This window comes from Tetrao urogallus (assembly GCF_951394365.1).
Source record: "Tetrao urogallus genome assembly, chromosome: 11".
Taxonomy (NCBI): Eukaryota; Metazoa; Chordata; class Aves; order Galliformes; family Phasianidae; genus Tetrao; species Tetrao urogallus.
In genome coordinates this window covers 764,942-787,208 of record NC_136824.1, presented here as the reverse complement: position 1 = coordinate 787,208, position 22,267 = coordinate 764,942, and the positions used below count along the sequence as shown (strand labels likewise).

Below are 22,267 nucleotides of genomic sequence, written 5' to 3'. Positions count from 1 at the left end.
CACTGTTCAAACTCAGAACAGCATTTCGGCTCTTCTTTTGGGTAATGGTCACAGTGAGCAAAGAGCAGCAGCTAACTGATGTCATAGAGCTGTTTGTGAAAGCCTTCTAAAGATGCAATTCTGAGTATTCCAGAAGTACTGGCTGCAAGAAAGAGAAGCACGAAAAGGGAGAAAAGGTGAATTTAAACAAATTACTGACTTCATAGCAAGCCCTGTGTTTTTAATCAAGAGACACAGCCAGCGAGTGCCTCTGCAAAGCACAGCTGCTGCCATGTAGCTGCACCTCTGGCTGCAGCTCACAGCTCCACCAGGAAAGTGAAACTGCATTCTTAGCTCTTAGGAACCATGGAATGAGCCCAGAGGAAAAGCTCACCCCGAGATCAGATGCATTAGATTTAACTAAGAGTCCTTAAATTAGGGACAAAGCACCTCCCAGTTAGTACTGCAAGACTTTATATTCGTGGTAACACCCTGAAATCAGTGATAGGACACTACAAGTGACTAATCCAAAGAGAGATCAAACACTTGAAATTAAAAAAGTTTATTTGAAGATTCATAAAACAGCTCTGTGAAAGACCAACATTCCCAAGACACTACTATAGGATAACACATTTTCCTACTGTTAGAAAATAAAAAAATTACAATTCAACTAACAAAAGCATACATTTACAGACCAAACATTTTACTTTCAACACCAAGAAAGTAAATGGGTTTGAGAGTCAGACCAATAGCACCAACACTGGGTGATCACAAACCTCACTGGTCCGAGCCTGGGTTTGCCATCACTGTGCCATGAAGGTTAGTCAGGCAAATCAGACCTGTGAGCACTGAAGAGTTTATACAATGAATACCATACCTGCACTCTTTTTACATTCCAGTGATGCAAACAGCAAGCCAGAAACACCAAAGAGTTTCCAATAAATCTTCCATTTCAGTACAAGAAAGATTTCAGAACTTACAAACGGCAGCTCCATACTCAACACACAACTTTATTCACTTTATGTTCACAGTCTGTGCAGAAGGGGACATGTGCAATAGAAAGATGTGAAGAACAAGATGGAGAAGCACAACGAGGATCCCAGGCTTCCCTGCAGAGCAGCACAGCACTATACTGCCTTCCGATGGTACTCAGGAGGGGCCACTTCGTAGTCGCTGGCACTGAACAATGCGGAGGAATTCTTTGCTAAGTACCTAGGAAAGGTATCACAAAGGTTAAGGCTCCTTCCCAAGGTGTTATTTAGTATCACAAACGATGAGATGTTTATTGAAATCACATTGTGAGATTCCAGGAGCACAAACCAACGCATACAACTGCTAGAAAGAGTCAGCTGTCCAAAGCAATTAAGGATCCGACAGCTCATGCCAAAAATCAATTCCAAACAAGCTGTTGTCAAGAGCTCTTGGCTCCAAGCAAGCACAGGGAGGTGAAGATTAACAGGATGAAACACTTTGCACTGGAGGTTCAGTCAGCTGCTACACCAGGAATGCAGCTCCTGCCAGTGGTTGTGAAGCAGGGACAGGACAGCTGTCAGCACACACGGATGGAGCCACAGCAAGGCAGCACTGCACTGCTCACGTGTCACTCAGGGGCCTCAGTCAACACACTGGCTTCACCTTCCCAGCTCTGCAGCTGACAGAACTTCAGCACTGGTCTTTACTTCCATACCCACAGAATGACTGCTAACTTAAGACTTCAGGATCACTCCAAGGCAGTTTGCCCTGGGGATCAGGCCGACTCATTTCCAGCCTTCCTGCAGGGCAAGGCGTGTTTTGGAAGTGCTGAGGATTTCCTTTTGACCTCCATAGCTTACTCGAAGAGGTAAGTTAACATTTACTGGCAAACAGCTTAATGCTTTGTTACCCCCAATGATTCACAAATCAGTGCTCCCACAGACTACAGTCAACCATTAAAACCTTGTATGAAAACAAAGAACGTTTCTTCTCTCCAAAACAAACAATAATGGAAGCTTGAGGCTTTGCTAGAAGCTGATCAAGAAATTAAGTGCAGCAGAAGTGGTAAGCTGCAGTGATGCTGTGAGCTGGCAGTGCATGCACACACACCTGCTCACTGAGAACAGGTCACACCACAGCAGTCCATTTATTGTTCTCTTGCTGAAAGATTTGAGAAATACTTACTTTAAGAAGTCATGCAAATAGTTTAACAGCAAAGCCAGACTCTTCTCATCAAGAGGCGTGTAAGCAAGCATAGCTCCAATCCGAACTGTTTCAAAACAAGTAGCACTTCAGTTATAAAGAACAGGTCTGAAAGTATTACAGCAAGTCTAAACCTACACTAGCATATATAAAGAGCCCAGGAATCCATTCCCACACACAAGCTAACCAGAAACAACGTGCATTCCAAATCCTTGCATGACTGAACATAAGGCACACAAAGAAGTCACAGGTTTTGGAATCTGCCTCTCCAATTTCTGCAGTTCCCACTCGCTGAGACTCAAGGCAGGAGAAGGAAGCATTCAGATGCTCTTAACCACTCCTTAATCTCTACGTCATACTCACCAAACAGCCTCAGCAGATGTGGGGCACCGTAGACTTGAGACATGGGAGCATCTGGATGATCTGCTAAGATTTCAGCATACTGGGGCCTCTCAAACTTGTACAGCAGTTGTGTTCCCAGCATGACATTGAAGTATTCTTTAATTCCAGCCACAACTTCGTTGACTGCATACTCCCTGGTAAACAGAGAAAACTGTCAGCCTTGTTCTTACACCTGCCTGGACGCAGAGTTAGATTTGACAGATTTACCAAGCCAAAACTCTGAAGATCTTTTACAAAGCTTCAGATTTCTCCAGGAAATCTGTCTGCAGACCTTGAAATGCAGAACTCCCTGCAGCTGTGCAGCTCAGCCCCTCCTTTACTGACTGCTTTTAACACAGAAAGAATTTACGTAAGCCAAAAAGCACCTTGCTTTTTTTCACCTACTCAAGTTCACTTGACTCAGCACTCATTCAAAGCAACATGAACTTTGTTCACCGGTGAGTGGGTGAGAACAGGTAGAGAACAGAGAACTCCTGATGTGGCTTCTACACTTCATTTAGGAGAAAGCGTCAGGCAGGGCAGAGTGCCAGGGAGAGAGAAAACATTCAGGAAGTAGGACAGTGTTCTTGAATCGTGTCCTTGGAGACCTGGACCCCCCTTGGCAGTGGGATGTGTTTAACAACCTCTCTTGTTCATGAAGAAACTTGCAATCCAACAACAGGGAGACATATTCAAGAGCTGAAATGACTGCTACCTACTTGTTATCAGTATTCCCTCTAGATTTCTTGTAGTTTGCATAATCCTCTAAAATAGAGTCAACGTTCTTCTTGGCAGGAAGATAGAAAAGCTGTGGAAAAAAACAAAACAGAAAATACAAACTGTCAAACTTACGCAGACTTTTCTATCTGCGTGCTTATCTTACAGTGACATAAGGAAATCTCTAGAACAAAGTTAACAGGTTAAGGTGTAAAGTGCATCCACAGGTCAGCACCCAATACTGGTACTGGAAGCAAACAAGACTGCTGGGCACCTGCTGGGGCCAACAGTTTTCAACAACACTTAATAAAACTGGCAAGAAGAATACAAGGTAGTTTCACTCACTAACAAGTGCCTGAAAAAAGATAATATTTCTTACAATGGAAGACAGTTTATTTTAGGTAAAATTACTGTATCAAGAGGCTTTACGCAGATCCAGCTTGGCAGCACAGTTAACAATCACTATTGTAAGACTGCTTTCTGTCAGAGCTGTAGATGCCTCAAATGCTTTCACGATGATGTGTAAATAAGACAGGACGGAACTGAGGTAAGACATCACCTGCAAAGCTCATACAGACTAATTCTGTCACCTAAGCAAACTCCTCAAAGCGTTCCAACAGGCCAAACATGATTAGAGGAACACCACAGAACTTAAAATTAGTTGACTTTTAGCTTATGTCCAATTAGACTGATTACACTCTACAAATTTACACGCAGCTCTGCTGCACAGGTAAAATCCAACTGCAATCAGAACTGTCCAGAAAGGCTTCTGTTGAACTCTGAGGACTTTGCTGCACTGCACTCAAGCGAGGTACAAAATTCCTGGTTACTGTCCCTGCCCACACATTGACAGGCTGCTCTGTCCAAAGTCACCTGTTTTTGCCTGGTGATCAAGTCCCAGTCATCTACCAACCATGGTTTCAACTCTTCCGGGATTTTCACCTTTACTTCAACTCTGTTCATAAATGTTTCTTCCTAGAACAAAGAAGTGGATTCACGCTACTTACTTTCAGATAATCAACCAAGATAAGCCACTCATCCCATCCTTTCCACAAAGCAAATACACTACAGGAGTAAGGAATTGCTGAGTAGGCTTTAAGGGGGAACAGGGAAATAGCTCAGGCTTTCAGGCCACCCAGCAGGCCTCGCATTTCAAGAAGTCGTAACAATTCACACTGCAGGACCAAGTGCTGCTGTCTGTATTTCTGAGCCAAGCAGCTCTTCTGCTCCCCATCAAGAATCCTGCAGGAGAATCATAAGCACATACACTTTCAACTGTTGGATCTACTCGTGCCCTCTTCTTCCTAGGAGGCTGAGGAGTCTCACTGCTACTGCTCCCTTCTCCAATTCCAGGAGCTGCATAGAAGAAAGACAGCGTGCTGAGTAAGAAGTCTGGTAAGGCCATAAGAAATACCAATAAAAAAAGAAATGTTTAGGATTTAAAAGTAGTATTCAGATTTCTCTCAAGTCATCTTTTCATGTGGTTTTGTTCAAAACTAACTGCACATCACACATCTGTGACTGCTTAAACTGCTACATCACATGTATGTGAAGATGGAGATTTCTGCACTGAGAACAAAGCATATCCAGTGCTCTTCGGAAGAAACCTTCTGGAACCAGCAATCAGAAATGCAAGCATGTCCCATCTTGGTAAGGAAACTGAAGTGGGACTTTACTACTGAGAATTATTTCAGCAGATTAGTGGGGATACCACCTTACATTCTGCTTCCGAAGGGTCTAAATCGTGACAGGCTGGAACAGCCCATGACAAAGCAGCAAGTTACACATCCCTATTTTATTAACTAGGGAATTTTACACAAGAGACACCTGAGGTCCAGGAGCAGCACCGTAAGGTGCAGGAACTAAACTCAGCAGGGGCAGGTTTAAGGTCTTACTCCAGCTAAGAATCCTTCCCTAAGCATATCCACTTACACACAGAATAAAGGTGTACTTACTTTTCTGCTTGTTCTTTTTTGTTTTCCTGCAATGAAGAACACAAATTATTGCAAACATAAAGATGAAAGTATTGAACGAACTGAAAGCCAGAAAAAAGTACAGTAAGTTCAGACCCACAAACTCAGAGGCCTACGAAGCATTTAGAAAACAACAAGAGGAGAACTGCCAGGATTATTTACCACCACAGTGCCGATGCTTCAAGGCTTTTCTATGACACAGGGTAGTATTCACTTTTTGGGGGATTAATTCAACTCAAATCTACAGAAATCCAGAAGACAGGCCATGAGCATTTGCAAAAGTCAAGCATCTTAAAGCACTCCTGGCCATCATCACCAAGGAGCGTCCACAACCATTTTGTATTTCCCAAATGCCTGTAGAGGTGTTATTTCAGTACTTCAGAGATCTCTTAAAGACAGAATGAAGGGCAGGGAAGAATCAGGCATCTCAGCCAACTGACTCTCCTGTAGAGCACTGGAAGAACAATTTTAGCACTGCAGCAGCACAAGGAAGTTTGAACAGCACCATGAGAATTCACTGTGTGCATCAGGTCGCATGGAGCATCCACAATGGCACTGAAGTTTGGGGGAGATCAGTTATACCTGCCTCTCACTTGCAACATTTGGAACTATACTGAATAGAAACATTCCTAATATTTACCTTCTTCCAAATACTGCTCTCAAACTTTACCATACATCCTTCAGCCTTCCCTCAGTCCTGCAGCCTTAACCTCCATTTCTATTCCAAGCAGTCACACTGGGAAGCTAGCTTGCAAACATTTAAAGAACACCTGGCATGCAATGCCTGCTCTATGCAAATACTCAGATATGTCAAGAGATATTAGAAACAAATTAAAGTGTCCTAGCAGATTTTCATTATTTGAACTTTGTATGTTCACTGATTTTATTCCTTTAGTAAGAAAGCTGGAACTAAGAGCATTACCAGCCATGTTCCCACCTGTTTATTATTAATAGGAATCCAATTAAATGCCTCAAAGTAAAAAAAATTTCTGTGTGCAAGATCCCAGGTCATGAGCTAAAGCTTTACAGCAGTACATCATTATTTCTTTGGAAACCTCATCACCACGTCAAATGACATTTGTGGCCAGCCTCTGAGCTGGGTGATCTGGGTCAGCAAGCAGGCAGAGTTTCTAGAGAGGTCTGAAATCAGAAGAGTAACACCTTTTTCGGGCTTCAAATCACAATCATTAGGCTTAAAAAGAACTGTGGGTAGAATAAAGATCCCCTCTCTCTCCAGGAAGAAGTAACAACTGCCAAGTCAAGTCACTGACAAAGGACTTGTGCACTGAGGAGAGTCTTTTCTTCGAAACCTGGAGTGGACAAGCAGAGATGGAGTTCTTTTGAGAATTACTGTCAAGATAAAAATAGTTTTAGAGCATCAGGCTAGCAGAGTCTTAGCAAACTGGTGTAGGCAGGCCGTATAAAATACTTTAAGAAATACTGTAATTAAGACATACACCACAGCTATGCTACTGAATCACACAGTCTAGCATAAGTCCACTCTGGGCAGGCGCTTGTACTCTCCCACCTCTTTCCTTACTTCCTGATTCTTTACACTCAAGGTATACACCTTTGCACCAAGTCAAAGCAGCCATCTGTTTGCAGTCTAAAAGACAAATCTCAGTTAGCAAACAAACAAAAATCTCAGGTTAGAGACAAAGCAATAGCACTTGGCAGACCTGCAGCAGACAGTCTGGAGTAACTTTTCACTAGGTTAGAACAGCTGTGCAAGACAAATGCTTCTGTGGAGTAACTTAAGCATGCAGTGCACTCAGTATCCAGGAGAGAGATGCAGCATTTGTGTACAGGCGGTGCAGACAGCCTTACTGAGAGAACCTGGAATCTAGGAGGAGCAGCATATCTTAAGCAGACCCATTGAGACACAGCTGAAGAACGCCATATATGTTCCTTGTGATGGCAGACAACAATTTCCTGCAAGGGAATTCAAGTCCTGAAGTGATACAAAAAGATGAAATACAGCTGGCACAGCCTAAAGCACATCCTTCTGTGCCACTTCACACATGATGAACAAGCCCAAAAAACACAGGCACAGCAGCATGAGATATTTGACAGACTTCATGTACAAAGTACAGCCTGGCTGCAAGTTTACATGCACCACTGAATGGCATTTCCATACAGAATTAGCCAACAACAAAACTAAGAAGCAACAGGAACTGCCAGGGAAGCTCCAGTGGAAAGTTTTAATTGAGACTGATCAGAGAGTTGCCAGGTACTAAAGGATGTAGCCTACTGCAGTCTGACATTACCGCAGCAGCAGCAAGGTCAGCAATGGGAATTCTGGGAGGAAGGAAACCCAGACCTCACTGCAGGGTTTTGATTAAGCCAAATGAGGACAGGCCCCTACATCCACAGTACTCCAATATGAGTGATCAAAAAATGACAGTGAACTGGAAAGCCAATCATCAAGTGAAGATACTGACATTACAAGATCTGCAATTGCACAGAAACAAGACAATCAGCAGGAAATGAATACAACTACAGCTTACAAAACAGCTCGGTGCAATTAAGTACTGTAAATCAAGGGTGAGACTCAGAAGGAAAACAAGTAGTCCCCAGCACAATGCTGAACTTTCAGTTGCAGTATCCAAAACAAGATGATGTACAATCAGATGGTAAGTGCAACTAAGGAGGCTGCCAGAGAAGAGCATGTGCTGAATGCCTGCACCTCACCCTTCCAAACATCCGTCAGAACAAGGATACCCAAGTACTTGTCAAAGCCCTTGGACACTGCCTCAAGCAGCTAGCAGTTTGTGCACAGGACAGCAGGCATTAGTGCTCAGATCTCTGAAGGCATCTTCTGGAGTCAGATGTCAGTAGAAAACAAGAGCAGCTCACAAAAGAATTCAACACAGACTAATGAGATCAGGAAAAAAAACAAGACATTGAGAGGTGTGCATGCTCCACAAGAGGGAGGAGTCTATGACCACCTAGTTTAAAGTTTCACGAACAGCTGCAAGTGCTTCACTTTCCCCAAATCCTCACGTGTTCTAAAAGGACACAGAAGTCCGTTAGAACCTCCCTACAACAGCAGGTTAAGATACAAGCAGCAGAACAAAGGTGGGCTACACGTGGGTCTCAGGGATTTGAGCTTTAAGACATTTGTGAGCACCACAAAAAGATGAACAAGGTGCCAGTTTGCTCATGATACAATGACAAAGATGTAAAAAAATCTCAAAGTCTCTCCTGATCGGAGGTGACTGGTAATAAGACCTTAAGTGAAAACAACCAAGTATGGAAAATAAGCACGTTGGAAAGAGCCTGCCAGCCTTCCAGTGCTCAAGCAGCTCGGTCACTGAATTAGCTCTGAGGAACTGCACTCCTATCAAAATTCAATTAAAGCATCCAACACTATCAGGAAAAGTATAAATACCCAAGTCAGAACTACGTGCACCTCTGGCTTCTATGCTGAGAGGAACCACTAGACAGAAAGAAAAGCAGAAATATTATAGAGGTATTATTAGAGATAAAGGATGAAGCTGGAAGAATTAATTATTCTTTCCTCAAAAAAAAGAAATCGACTTTAAAACCCAGGCAGCAGACATCAAAAATGACAGAATAGCCATCCTCCTTCCTCCCCTCCTCAGCACAGCACTGAATTTGAAGGAGAAGCATCCTACCACTGAACGGTGTGGATGCCAGAAGCCCAATCGCTTCACAAGTTCTAAGCGTGTTGGATTTAGGACTCTTCGACATGTTGGAGCTTTGAAGCTCCTTGATTAGACTGATAGAAGCAGAAGTGGTATCTTTGGGTAGAAAAACCTCACAGACTTGAGTCACTTGCCTGTCCCTAAGTGCACCTCGCAGTGACCACCAGGCAGCTGAGCAGGTTAGGAAGATCTCCAGCTGGAGCTCACATTCCATTACAGTGCTGCTAACGCTCAGACAAGTGGCACGCAGGCAGTGGCATTAAGCTACCTGGCACCTAGAGGACTGAGAGTAGCTTTTGTAAGAGCTGCTAGTTGTGCCAGTGGTAGTAAAGGATGCCACAGAAGACATGCAGCCAGAGCACGCGTTTTTAAGTGACGTATTCAGCTTAAGAACAGGACTTCTGTCAGAAGGAATGACAATAACTTCCATGTTTCAGTTGAGATACTGTTTTGAAAGCATCTCTGATGATGACTGCTTGTAAATGCCTCAGTAAAAAAAGCCCAGAAGCTTTTTGTAAGCCAGGGCCATGTTGTCACTCCAATATTTCAGGTTGCCCTTCTTACTTTCTAAGCACAGGCTAACAGTTGTCTATCACACCACGCTCACCAAAACCAGCTCATGTTCTTAGGAGCTGTTGTTCAGCAGCACCATACATAACACAGGTTGAGGAAGCCAGCATCTGCAGCTGTATTTGTACTTCACCTTTCAAAACTCACTTTAACTATACAAATGCTTATGATATTTTTCTAATTAATACAAACCCATCAATTAATTTCAAAACAGCTGTGTACAAATAGCATTTCATGCATATTTCTACGTGATTAAACATTGCTTATTAATAGCCTTAAAAGCTGTTTTCAACTCATTGCTGCAGTTTACAGGAACAGTTACTCTGAACAGATTCAAGCCAGTGACAAAAACAGAGCAGATCAAAAAGGCAGGATCAGTCCTCACATTTGTAACAGTTGGTCACCACAGCCCAGCTCTCTGGTCTTACAGAACAGCACCGTTTGGAGTGATTTCCACGGCTCCAGGATACAGTAAGCATGCAGAGCAACCGTAAACTTCTAGAACTAGGCAGTTTTAAAACTGACATCAGTTACCTTCCAAATATTAACTAGCAGACTGAAGGCATTTGACTACCCACAGCATGCCCTTCCCCACCTGAAGACGTGTGCATTTCAGAGAAACTAAAACCCATCAGTCCACACTGGCTTTAAAACACAAAGAACAACATACTGCAGTACTTAGAATCGTTAACTCAATTGCTACCAAAGCTTACATTATTACAACTGAAGACTTTAAGAGTCTCTTAAAGAAATCTATGAAAGCAAGGAGGTCTGGATTTCAGGATGAAAATCCTGGTTTGACAATCCATCCTTAACTCACCGCGTCGATATGGTAGGGGTCTCCAAACAGCAAACAGTATGCGCTCCATCTCGTCTGAAAAATCTAGGCACAATGGGGGTTGAGTTAAGGAAAGAATGTCAGACCCAGCGCTCAGCCTTCAAGAGAATCTATTTAAGATTCAAAAGTTTACCTTTCTAGCAGTACGTTACAGATTTACTGAGCATTCCTGGAGGATAAGTTGTTCTTGGACTGTTATCTCCTTCTCACTACAGTTTGGCTGAGGAACAAATTAGCAAGTTCTCTCCCTCTGTTCAATCCTCCAAGAATGCTACAAAGGTAACTTTTGAGGCCAAATCGCTTGTCAGGGTTACCCTCTTTAGAATATTTGCTCATTGGTTTCTCCCCCTCCCCGCCAACAATACTTCATGTACCTGCAAAGACCTTAGAATTACATCAGAATAACCCCGATATTTTCAAACCACTTCCAGATGTTTTGGTTTTCAGAAGCCATCTTGCCTTTAGTTGTAAGCAGAACACAAGCAGCAGTGGCTCTTTCAACAACACAGCAGCATTACAACTTTGCATCACTGCTAGGTTAGGTCAAAGCATTGCCTCTCCCTCAGCCTCCAGATAGGGAAGAAAAATGGGGAGACTTTATTGGAAGAACCAGGTCTAATTTAGAAGGATGCTGGTAATAGCTAGAGACTAGGAGCAAGATCAGTGCAACAAGCATGAGACCCTGTTATCTTTCACATCGGAAGACTGCTGTTCCAGTGACCACAGTTTTCCCTCTTCCCCTTCACTACATTAATAATCCACCACTTAGAAATTAATTTTTCCAATCACCACGAAAAGTTTTGCATGTTCTTCTACATGAGAAACAATCCCTCATGCTTACTATAGTGACAACAGAAAAAAGCAAAGCCATTCCCTTCACCCAACTGGTTTCAACTGAAGAGAAGAGACAGATGTGGTAACATGCTTTTGAGCTTTGGAATTGAACAGAAGTTTAAGATGAAGTCTTTTTGCTGTGCCAGTCTATCTCAGATTCAGCATTATTGTATGTGCTTAAGAGAATTGAGACAACTTTGAATTCTACTGCTTTTCAAGTGCAGGTGAGCATTCAGCATTTTCTCAGCTGGAAAAAAAAAAATAAATAAAAAAATAAAAATCAAGCAACCCACTGCAATCAGCCTGCACCTCTAACATGACCAAAGCTGATGGCACAGGGAATGCAGTCCTGAAGCACTACTGAGATCTCCTCTGCAAGGCGTTCGGTAGTCACGGAAACATTTACGATCGAGCCATCGCTTCCTAGCTTAAAGAATTAATTCTACTTCCAGTGACTAAAAAGCAAATAGACTCAAGTGCAACCACCTCTCAAGTAGCCCCATTAGTAACTATCACAATTTAGATGCTTTCATTAGTTTATAATGACATTCATTAGGAACTCTGTAGAGGCCCATCCCAAGCTGAGAAAGCACACAAAACCAGTGCAGCCAAGGTACCTCACAACCTGCAGCAGTAGACAAGGGAGTATATGCAGCATTATGACCAGATCCATCTGAAACTCCATTCCAAAAACCAAGAGACAATTTACAGCCTTGGCTGGGCCCCGGCCAACTCCAAAGCTAAATCTACGCTCAGCACCTACAGCAACAAAGCCTTCATCCACTGCACTTCTCAAACCAATGAAACACTTTGTAACACAAAGCTGCCCCTATAGGAGGCATGAAGTGCGAGCCAAATTCTCTTAGGAAACAATGTCACCTCAGCAGCTTCCTCAAAGATCAGAATCAGAAGTGAAGTTGGGAGTTCAAAACATGACGCTGGTAATGAGCACCTTCGCAATTAAATAAGTGAAGTACTACTCCAGCAGAAGAGTTTCATGGCACATGAGCAAAGCAGAGCTGTGCTGACTGTAAGAACCTAAGTGTAAGGCCATGCAAGCCTATTCTGAAAAAACAAAAAGGATGAAATGAAAGAAAACTGAAAGTTGCATTTTGCATTTTTTCTCCTGACAAACATCTGAGCTTGCTTCTGGTCTCTTAAGGTGGAAAAACATTTTAACAGCATGTGTGTTTAGATTTGGCAAAAAACAACAAAATAAAGGCTTCCTAAATGCAATTTTATAACTGCACAGTAACAGGGCAAGGCATTTTAAGGATTTTTCTGTATCAGAGCTTGGGCTCCTTAGAAGAACTAAACAATTCTGCTCAATTTGACCGAGATAAACAAGTCTTAAGAGAACTTCCCACATTTGAGTGTCGGTTCACTAACTTGAGGGGAATAGTATTCAAAAGAGGAGCTATAAATTGTTAACATCCAACCTATTCGGTACCTTGACTCAATATTAAGCACCATTCCATCTTAGAAGATGGTTTTAGTACAGTACTTCACCAAGGGCCTTTCAGATACCACAAAAGTAAACACCTGTATAGCTTGTGTGGGGAGCAGTGGAACGGAGGCTAAATCGTAGGGAAATACCATTGGAAGATCAGCAGTAGAATTCTAAGCAACAGTTTGGTTTTGGTTTTTAAATGAAAAGTTTCTTACACTTCAACATTTTTCTGCTGCAGACCAGATGTCTTCTTGCCTGGAGCAGCACCTCTCATCTTCCCCTCTGCATATTGTTCCCTTTGAAAAGAATAAATATGGCAATAAGACTACCTGAAAAAGCAGCTTGTTTTCCCTCCAAAGGTAAACAGTTACACAAATCATTTAGAGAACTGCTAGCAAGTAGATCAGAGTCAGTATTTGACAAAGAAGGAACAAGTTCAACTAAACAGCAAGACGTTCTTAAGCTTATTCATATAACAAAACCCTTCAAGGCATGAACTCCCATTTACACCTCCTCAATCCTTGTTACCCAGTGACCTGGAAACAGCAGCTAACCTCTGCTAAAAAAAATAACATACATACTGAAAAAAAGGTTGCTTTGGACCAAGCCTGGAGTTGTTAAGTGTTTCCTAGGAAGACTATCCTCACTGCTTAAAGATACATCTTAAGGATACTGCAGGAGGGTCATTTTTAGTCTCCTTATTTCCATGTGACAGAATATGCTTCCAGTTAGTCAGTGTGCCTGGCTCTCATCGCCCTACTCTGAAAACTAAGGAGCAGTTCAGTTCACTCTATAAGCTTCTGAGTACAAAGATCAGAATCCCTCTAAGCCAAAGCACCTCCAGAATAAAAAGAGGAACTCATACTTCTTGAAGGCGTCTGCTGGGAGTTGTTTGTTTTGAACTTACCAACCTCCTCTGATATGCAGCAGTTAGATTGAAGTTCTATGGAACAAATGATTCTGCTGAGAACAACTTCTAAGGAAAAACACTTACTGATTGGCTTTTTGAAGTTCTTTTTGTTTCTGCAAATTGGTATCCACGTATTTGAGCACTCTGCTTTCTGGAACCCATTCATCCCAGCTGGAAAAAAGAACAATAATTAATCATTCAAAACCACTATGTAATCACATTCTACACAACAGAATCAATTAAAAGCTTCACAGAATCTGAGACTGAAATCTGCTTTTGTGACAAGCCATGGACTGACACAACGGAGTGTGAATTGCCAAACACATTCCCCACTGTCTGAAGTGGTAACAGCTTTTCTAGGGAAGTGTAACCCTCAGTAAATTCAGAAGAGTTCCCCAAACTCATAGGATGGGCAATTTGGGAGGGTGGGAATTGTTTTTAATTTAAAAGAGTCATTTCAGGAAAAAGAAAAGCTACACTTACTAAGTTATGGGACATCTGTAGCCATAACTGTATTATTCTGTGAGTTTCCTTTATCTATTCCAACACTTTATAGGTTAACAAATTCAGCAATAAGATCTTACTGTAAGAAGAAGTGCTCTGATTTCTGTCTGTGAAGGAAACCAAGATGGCATGAATATTTGAAGAATCTGAAGTGAACGATTTAAGAGAACAGGTGTTGGGGAAATTGCCATTATGAGCAGTAATTCCACTTTGACAGAGTGGATAATCTGAGCAATCTGACAAATTATTTCAAATAAAAGCACATTAAAAGTGGCCACGTTATTCTGAAACACATAAGTGAAAGCTCACTATACAGATTTCCACATCATTTCCATTTGATGGCAGTAGCTGCTACTCTAGCAACATCAACGCAATCAAAGCAATACTATTGCAGGAGTACAAGGCTTTCAGGATTGAGACAAGCCAAGCTTAGCCACCAAGTGTTAGAGAAACAGACTGGCAGCTGTATGTACTTTAGTGTCACATTTTGGTCAGATAGGAAAGCCACTTCTCTTACTCCTGGCTGTACAGCTGTGACACTTTCAAAGAAACTTAACTGCAGCATGCATTCCAACACATGAGGAAGCTCTCACATCCTGTCGATATTTGCATCAAAAGTTGAAGTGAGCAATTAATAACAAAGGACTAAAATTATGTCAACCAGAACTAAATCACTGTTCCATCTGTCTAGATCTTGCAGCAATGCCACTTTTAATGTAGTTAACTGGAAGCCTGAAGGTAAGAAAACCTTCAAGCAACACAAGCATGAAAAGAAAAGCAGGAGTTACGACATCATTTACAGCACCCTTCACCACCAGAGATAAACAAGGAAATGAAGTACCACATCCATGCTGCCTCACTGACACAGAGCAGCCAGCTTAAGAATCAGTTACACTCCCTGTAAATGCTTTATAGTAAGCAGTGACAGTTACCTGCCCGCTGGCAGGGAAGGGGATAGATGCATTTACAGAGAACTGCAGGCATTAGGATGTGAAGTTCAGCTTTTAGTGAAGTCAGTGAGGTCAAGATATTAGTGACAGTATTTGCTCGAGAATCCGTAGCACTGAAATGAAGCAAAATGTGAAAGATTTCTGGAGCCTGAAGAGCTGAAGCTTATAATCACTAAGGAAAAAACCTATAATTCTTAAATTGAAAACCCTGCCACAGAACTTGACGGGCAAAAAGCAACTATTGAATGCAGTAACCTTGTGAAATCCTCTTCAGAGGGCTGACCATTATATCATGAAGCCTTCAGAAGTCTCTCACCTAGAATCCTATTAGTTTTGCAGAAGGGAAAGGTTTCTCTAATGCTACCTCTGCATGACAGGCCAGAACTGAACGACAGGCTAAGCCTGCTCCTGTGATGGACTGACATAGACAGCCCTCCCTGCTCTGAAGGCAGCCTTCACAAAGACACTATTTACCAGATCTTTGCTGCCAGCAACATTTAAGACTGAAATTCACTGGCTTTCTGAGAAGAATACTGGGCTCCATTGCAGCTCTCTCCTACCAAAACAGAAGTTTCCATATTGACATCTCTGCCAGGAGGGAACTATAGTAACTGTTTTCAAAGCTGAACAAACAAGCCTTCCTATGAGTCTACAGACACCGTAAGCTACTTTGCCTACACAACCAAAGCCCTGCAGGAAGGAAACTGTGAGTTAGGCAATCTTTTGTTACTACAAATCATGGGCCTATGCATAAGAAATATTTGGCTTAATTTTAGAAAATTCTCCAGTAACACAGATGGCAGAACTTGTTCATCAAGCTAATATTCCAACTGATAAAAAAAAAAAAAAGGACTGACTCCACTTCATGCAAATACTTACTTTTTATTCCAACCACTGTAATGAATAAAGTATTTCACTTGCTTGTCCTTTATGGCAACCTTTACACACTGGAACAGAGAAGAAGAGTTCTGTTAGTACCAATGAGAACAAAGATGACCAAACAAGTTTTGCTTCATAAGCTTTCAGACTCTAAACATGCAGAGATTTCCATGCATGCAACTGAAATACCTGGCAGCAACTCTGCAGCAGAAACTAAGTTGTCTAACACAAGTTGCTGCCTATTTACAGATCTGGAAGGTCTAAGCAAATCAACTGTGCTGAGCTATCCAAAGGGCCACCTTCAGCCATGAGAAGGATCCAAAACCCCTGAGGAGCACCAGATTAACCACACAGCCACTTAACTAGTCCAGGGTTAGCTGTAAGCCATTCAGAGAGCTTGCTCACATGCAGGCCCCTACCTCACAGGCAGGTAAGCTGGCTGAAGTAGAGGAGTCTTCAAAAGTAAAGTAAATAACACGGATCTCTGCAGTCACAGAGAGCACACTGTATTCAGTAGAAAGGACTGTAGGATAGGACTTTTCTAGATTGAGAATTTAAATATGGGGTAAGTAAAAGGTTATCTCCATCCAAAGACTGGCCTCTGAAGACAGTAACCTCATACACCAAGACTGAGGTGAGACCAATAAGACAAGGGAATGTACAGGACAAGGTTGCCCCAATTAATCCACACCACTCAGAAGCATCCCTCACAGGAACCTGTGTGCCTTAATTTTAAGAAGGGCCCTCCCAAGAGCCTGTCAGATGTAACATCAGCGCATCCAGAGGAAGACTTCAATGAGCTGCAGCTACACACACTGCTCATTAACAGTTTTCTCCTGCATCTGCAGTCTGACATGCAAGACAACTTTCCAATAGAAGGAAAGCACAGCCAGAGACAGACCTCCTCCTGCAAGAGCACAGCCCAGAAGACAGACTGCATAACCTCTCACAGTTCATCTTTGTGTCCAGCTACATCTCCAAACTTCCCAGCCGTGCCAAATTAAGTCCCCAGCTTAGGGCTGGATAAGGCACTTCTCCAGAAAGGTATGTTCTGGAGATGCTGGGGTACATGTCACCATTCCACCCCACGGCATCCTCACCTCAGTCTACTGCAGAGACATGAACATGCTCTTCAGCTCCATCTTTTGGTTCCATTTTAAGGCTTTCTCTATTGAAGTGGGAAATTGACTTACACAACTCAGAATGGGTTTTTGCACTATGCTGGGTCACCTATAAGCACTCCTGAGAATCCAGCCTCCTGCTGTACAGCATTTTCCTCAGCATCACTGTCAGGACTCCATCCCATGCCTTCCCAATTTAAAAAAAAAAAAAATCACCAATGCTTAATTGCCAACAAAGTGGAATAACATATTCCACTACTGATCTCCACACCACCATATTTGGAACAAACTCAGTCTCACCTGGACTCACAACAAGCAGTAAGGATATGCTGACCCTGCTGACACCCTACTGCACTGCTTATTCATTTGAACTTGCTAGTTCACTGCAGACCTGGATTTAAAGCCACAGTCAGACCGTAGGCTTAAAAAGCCTCTACTGGTTATGAGGAATCAAAGTGAGCATAAATATTCAAATAAATACCATCCCACACCAAAATACTTCCCTTCCTAAGAGAAGGAAGAGAATTAATGGATAAGCATAACAGTACTTCCAGGCGGCTTGCAGCTGTTAAAAGATAGCAGCTTTCAGCCAAAAGCATCTTAAGTAGACCTCATTTAATTCTGCACTGTATAGTTACTATACAGTAACTATAGTAAATGGATTGACAAATTCTAACTTCCCATACTGCTCTGATGCTGGTTTATGCACTCGTTCCAAGTTTGCTGTGCAGTGCTGTGGGAACACATGCATTAGAGATGTTCAACACAAAAGATATAACCTTAGTAACTCATCAGAACAGCTGCACAGTACTGCTGTGGGTCCTGAGTTGTTTTTGTTGGGGTGGTTTTTTTTTTTTTTTTTTTTTTTTTTTTTTTTTAAGCTTCTCCATAATAAAGAACCACAGGGCTTAAAACTGAAGTGTATATAATAGCATGTTTTCCTTCATCTTGCTTCAGTCATTACTCCTAGGGAGGTAAGGCACAGCAAGTAAACTCCTGCAGTTCTTTATTTTCCTGGGCAAGTCAGAACCACGTGCAGTAATGAGCAGCCACATACCTTTGCTTCATAAAGGAGAGGTCCATGAAAACAAAGCACTCGTTCACCTGAAAGACAGTCACAGAAAGCCATCTTAGAATAAAACCAGGGCCATTTCTCAAAAGCATGTTATCACAGAACAAATCCAACATCGACCTAGCAAGAAACTCCAAGAGATTTTGAGAACCACGCTGGTGATTGAAAACTTTCTGTCATATCAGAGGATCGAAGCAGATTACTGAAGCCACGAAGGAAAGATTCCCCATGGACTTCCCCAGAGAGCACTTGCACAAGGAAAGCTGCACACCAGCTGCATCCAAGCCACCCACAGTTCTGTTTCGTTGGTTTTTTTTCTCCCAGCAAAGTTGACACTCAAACCTATAATCCTGCCCATACTTCTAGCCTCTGCCAGCTCAAGTTACTGGCACCCAGACCTTCTTCAGAGCCATAACTTCAGACACAGATATGAAAACACACTGGCTTGGTGCAAACGTGCACTTCAGCAGGTAAAACCATTTTGCTGTAAGGGATTCCTAAGTCTTCATGACATTGCAATTTGACTCAGAGCAGGGAATCTGCTCTTGCTATCAGGTGCCACCCCTCTATCCCAAGCTGCCAGCACAAACAAAAGTGCTACCAGCACTCCCCTCCTGGTAGGAAGTGCAACACCTGGCATTTCCAGTTCAATGAAGTAAGAATTCCAACATTTCTCCAACCATTTGTGGGACAGAACAGTGGCAGGGTTGTGCGACAGCTAGAAAAAATGCTCACTTCATGGTTCTAAGCAGGAAGAGCTCATCCTTCAGCCTCCCTCCCACCTGCAAATGGTAAGTCCTATTGCGCAGTTCTATTCTGCAGGAATTTGAGTGTACTCAACAGAAGATGCTGGAGTGCAGATGTTTCCTTCTTGAGAGCTGTGATGCATCACACGTTCTGAAAGAGAAGCTGCAGAACAGTCCAGTGTGCAGCACGCAGACATACAGGGCAGAGCAGTGCCTCAGCACCTGTGCTGTGTGGGCTGGGAGGACCGGCAGCACGATGCCTCCTCAGCCCCACAGCTCTGGAGCTCCTCGTGAGCAGCTCAAAACCAACCGATTTGCAGGCTGTGGGTTTAAAAGTACCCTCTATTGCAAAATTGACTCTACTCTTCAAAACTCCATTTCTACATACTCAAGGGATAAGTCCAGCAACAGCACGCAGAGCCTTTAAGCGTGACCCCTCTTGAAAGCTGAACAATCCTGGCCGTATTTGCCTTTCCCCACCTCAGACACAACTCAACGTTTACACATCTTGTAACCAGACTGGCTGTAAAGAATCATTCTGCAAACTGCTGAAAAAACTGAATATCCCCACACCTCAACTTCTTTTGGTGAGGGCACTGAGCAGCTCTCACACGCATTCTGAAGCACCGCTCTGAGAAGGTCAGGGAGGTTGCCTGATTTTGTTTCAATCAGAGGAGGAGGATTTGGACACCATTTTAACAGCAAGAGCGGGATACACACAGACACACAACAGTTTCTCCAAAGAGCACAACTACTACCAAACATCACCCAGCAGCAGGAGGCTCAGATGGGCAAGTACACATCTGTGAGTTTACTATTTAACTTGTATGCTGACTAGGGAGAGCACTGCCATCAAAAGATGTACTGCCTAGGCTATGAGCCACACGCTCCTCACAGAACTGAAGTATTCACAGTAAAGTCCAAGAACACACAACTATGTCAGAAATGTATTTCAACTTGTAAAATGCTCCTGTACGTTGGAAAAAGAGCTAGAGATTTGCCAACAAGTGATTCTTTTGGTACTTGAAGTACTTTTATGCAAAAACAAAAAACACTAAACAAGAATCTTCGTAATCAGAGCTAAGACTGAAAAGTTCCATTAACCTCATGCTTTACGTTGCTCACTTGGGCACAACTGGAAAACACATCTCCATTGTAACTGTCATATAAAGCCTTTCCAGGCAAAACTCTGAGATTAAGGAACACAAGCCTTAGTCATGAAGAAAGGTTGCCACGAAAACAGAATGGCCCTAACAGGATCAGCAGACCGTTTCTCTCCTGCACTGCCACAGTAACACCCACACCTACTCATTATCCCACAAGCAGGACTTGTAAGAAAAGAGTTCTTTAGCTAATATAGCTGATAGAAAATACCTGGACCTGCTCTGCCAACACTTGAGGAAGCCAAGGTACACAGAGCATTTGTGCTGGGTACTAACAGCTCCCATGCCGGCACCATGCCAGCACACCCTGCTCAAACACAAAGCAGGCTCTGGACCAGCAAGTCTTCTGGCATCAAAGACTGTGAGGAACAGCTCGGGGAAGTCTCAGTTCAGCTGCCCCCTCCTACAATTGTTTTGCACGCAGAGTATTTATAGAAACAATAAGTTCTCAAGTTGTGTGTGAAGGACGTGACACATGTCTTGCCTTTGATGTTGAAGTGGAAGGCTAACAAGTCATCTTGAGAACAGATGTGGGAGCAGAGATATCTCATCACCATCATCAGGGAACAAACCTGCTCTAAGCAAGTCAAAGATTGAACTTGACAGCTGAGAAAGATTCAATATTCTCCATTTTCTCTTGTCTGTGAGAAGACGCAAGAACACCAAAGAACCATTAATTCGCACTTGACCAGATCTGATCTCATTTCTGAAGCCTACATGAAAAAAATGACAGTTCCTCCACTTTAAGGGATACCCCATATTGCCAGTAGGACAACTGGGTGTTCCAGGCTTTCCACTGTATTCACAGAAATCCTGTCTCCTTCTCACCCATTCCTTTACAGGAAATGCCTGTAACTGTTACAAAACAGTTTCCAACCCCACCCAACACTATTCAACAACAGGATTTCAAGTTACACATAATTTTATTTGCCACGCTGTGATTGCCATAATAAAACACTTCAGTTTCAGCACTTCAGGAAGCTTCATTCATAGGACACTTCTCCAATTAAATGCTAGTGCTGAGCTCACAAGCATTTATATTTAGGTAAGAAAGCTCATATTTTAACTTCTGTACTGAATTTATGCTGCTTGGACTCCTACAGCTATGAATATGTCAGCTCGGAATTCTACTCAACTTCCAGTTCACTACATTTTGCATTAACTCACTACAACGTGAAACACACATTAAATCCTGATTAACTCTGCAAGTTGGTAACACTGCTATGGACACTCAGAACAGCAGAACGCGCTCCGACATCAGCTGCCATCCAGTTGCTGCTGCCAGGCGCTCCTCTGCAAAGCCAGCTGCTCAAGACAGAAGCCACAGTGAGGACCAGGCAGAGAAAAGGGGAACAAACCTTCATTTGCCAGTATTAGCATCAATCATTTTAAAACCACGACATACACAAAATAAGCCTCCTAAGCGGCAGAATCCTACCATTTACCCTAACGTCTCCGCTGCTCTCATGCAGGTATGGATTCCACCAGCTGTATCAGTGCAGAGCCCCGAGCCTCCTTCTGTGCGAGGAACACCAGCCCAGCTCCACAGCACGGGCAGCAGAGCATCGAGCCAAGCAGATACAAACCCTAACAGACTTAGGAGATGTCAACGGCTTTAACACCTGCCGGAAAACGAGCATACGTAGGATATTGCGGGAGAAGGGAACGCCCAGGTCTTACGGGCAGGAAAGCCGAGGAATAGGAAGAGAGGAATCCATTTTTCCCCACACGCTGCCTCTGCTGCGGCGGAGAGCTGAGACCCAAACGGCGCCGTGCCGCCGCAGGGCCCCAAGGGAACATCAGACTTCAAGGGGACATCGGGCCCCCGTCCGTGAGCACGGCAGCTGTCCTTTTTCAGCAGGACTCCCTCAAAACCGTTTCCTTTGTTTCTCCTCGGCCCGCCCACCGTCGCAGAGCCGCTCTCAGCCCTCGGGCTCGGCGCAGCCGTGCGGCTCGCAGGCCCCGTGCCCGTCACGGCCTCCCGCCCGCCGCCCCCTCCGCTCCCACACGGCCGCCGCTCCCTCGGCGCTCACCCGCGACCCCCACCGCCGCGCCCGGCCCGCCGACCCCCGCCCGCACTCACCCTCCTGGAATTTGGGCTTGGGGTCCTGCTTGGGCGCCATTTATAAGTGCCTCGCCCTCCTCCCGCCCCCTCCCCGCGGGGGCCTCACCACCTCCGCCGCATTCTGCACGGCCGGCCCCAACCCCCGCCGCACCGCGCATGTGCATCGCACTGCGCCGCCCCCGCGGCATGCTGGGATCGGTAGTGCGGGGCGGGGCGGCCGCGTCGGGAGAGCTCGGCGCTGCGGCTGCGGTGCTGCGTCGATTCGGTTTCGT

General features: G+C 43.7%; 1 protein-coding gene across 2 annotated transcripts; it reads right to left on the bottom strand.

The window, feature by feature from the left end:
- Positions 1-1,106: 1,106 nt before the first annotated feature.
- Positions 1,107-22,053, bottom strand: MORF4L1 (mortality factor 4 like 1; the record flags this gene model as incomplete). 2 transcript variants are annotated; one of them, XM_079540657.1, is made up of 13 exons in its annotated part: positions 1,107-1,191; positions 2,137-2,221; positions 2,518-2,690; positions 3,255-3,343; positions 4,126-4,227; positions 4,520-4,608; positions 5,208-5,233; positions 10,284-10,346; positions 12,801-12,881; positions 13,580-13,666; positions 15,829-15,896; positions 18,007-18,053; positions 22,014-22,053. In XM_079540657.1, 13 exons carry the CDS (start codon positions 22,051-22,053, stop codon positions 1,107-1,109), a joined length of 1,035 nt encoding a protein of 344 aa, XP_079396783.1. The 2 variants fall into 2 exon arrangements, with proteins under 2 accessions (XP_079396783.1, XP_079396784.1); XM_079540658.1 differs by lacking the exon at positions 10,284-10,346.
- Positions 22,054-22,267: the final 214 nt, after the last annotated feature.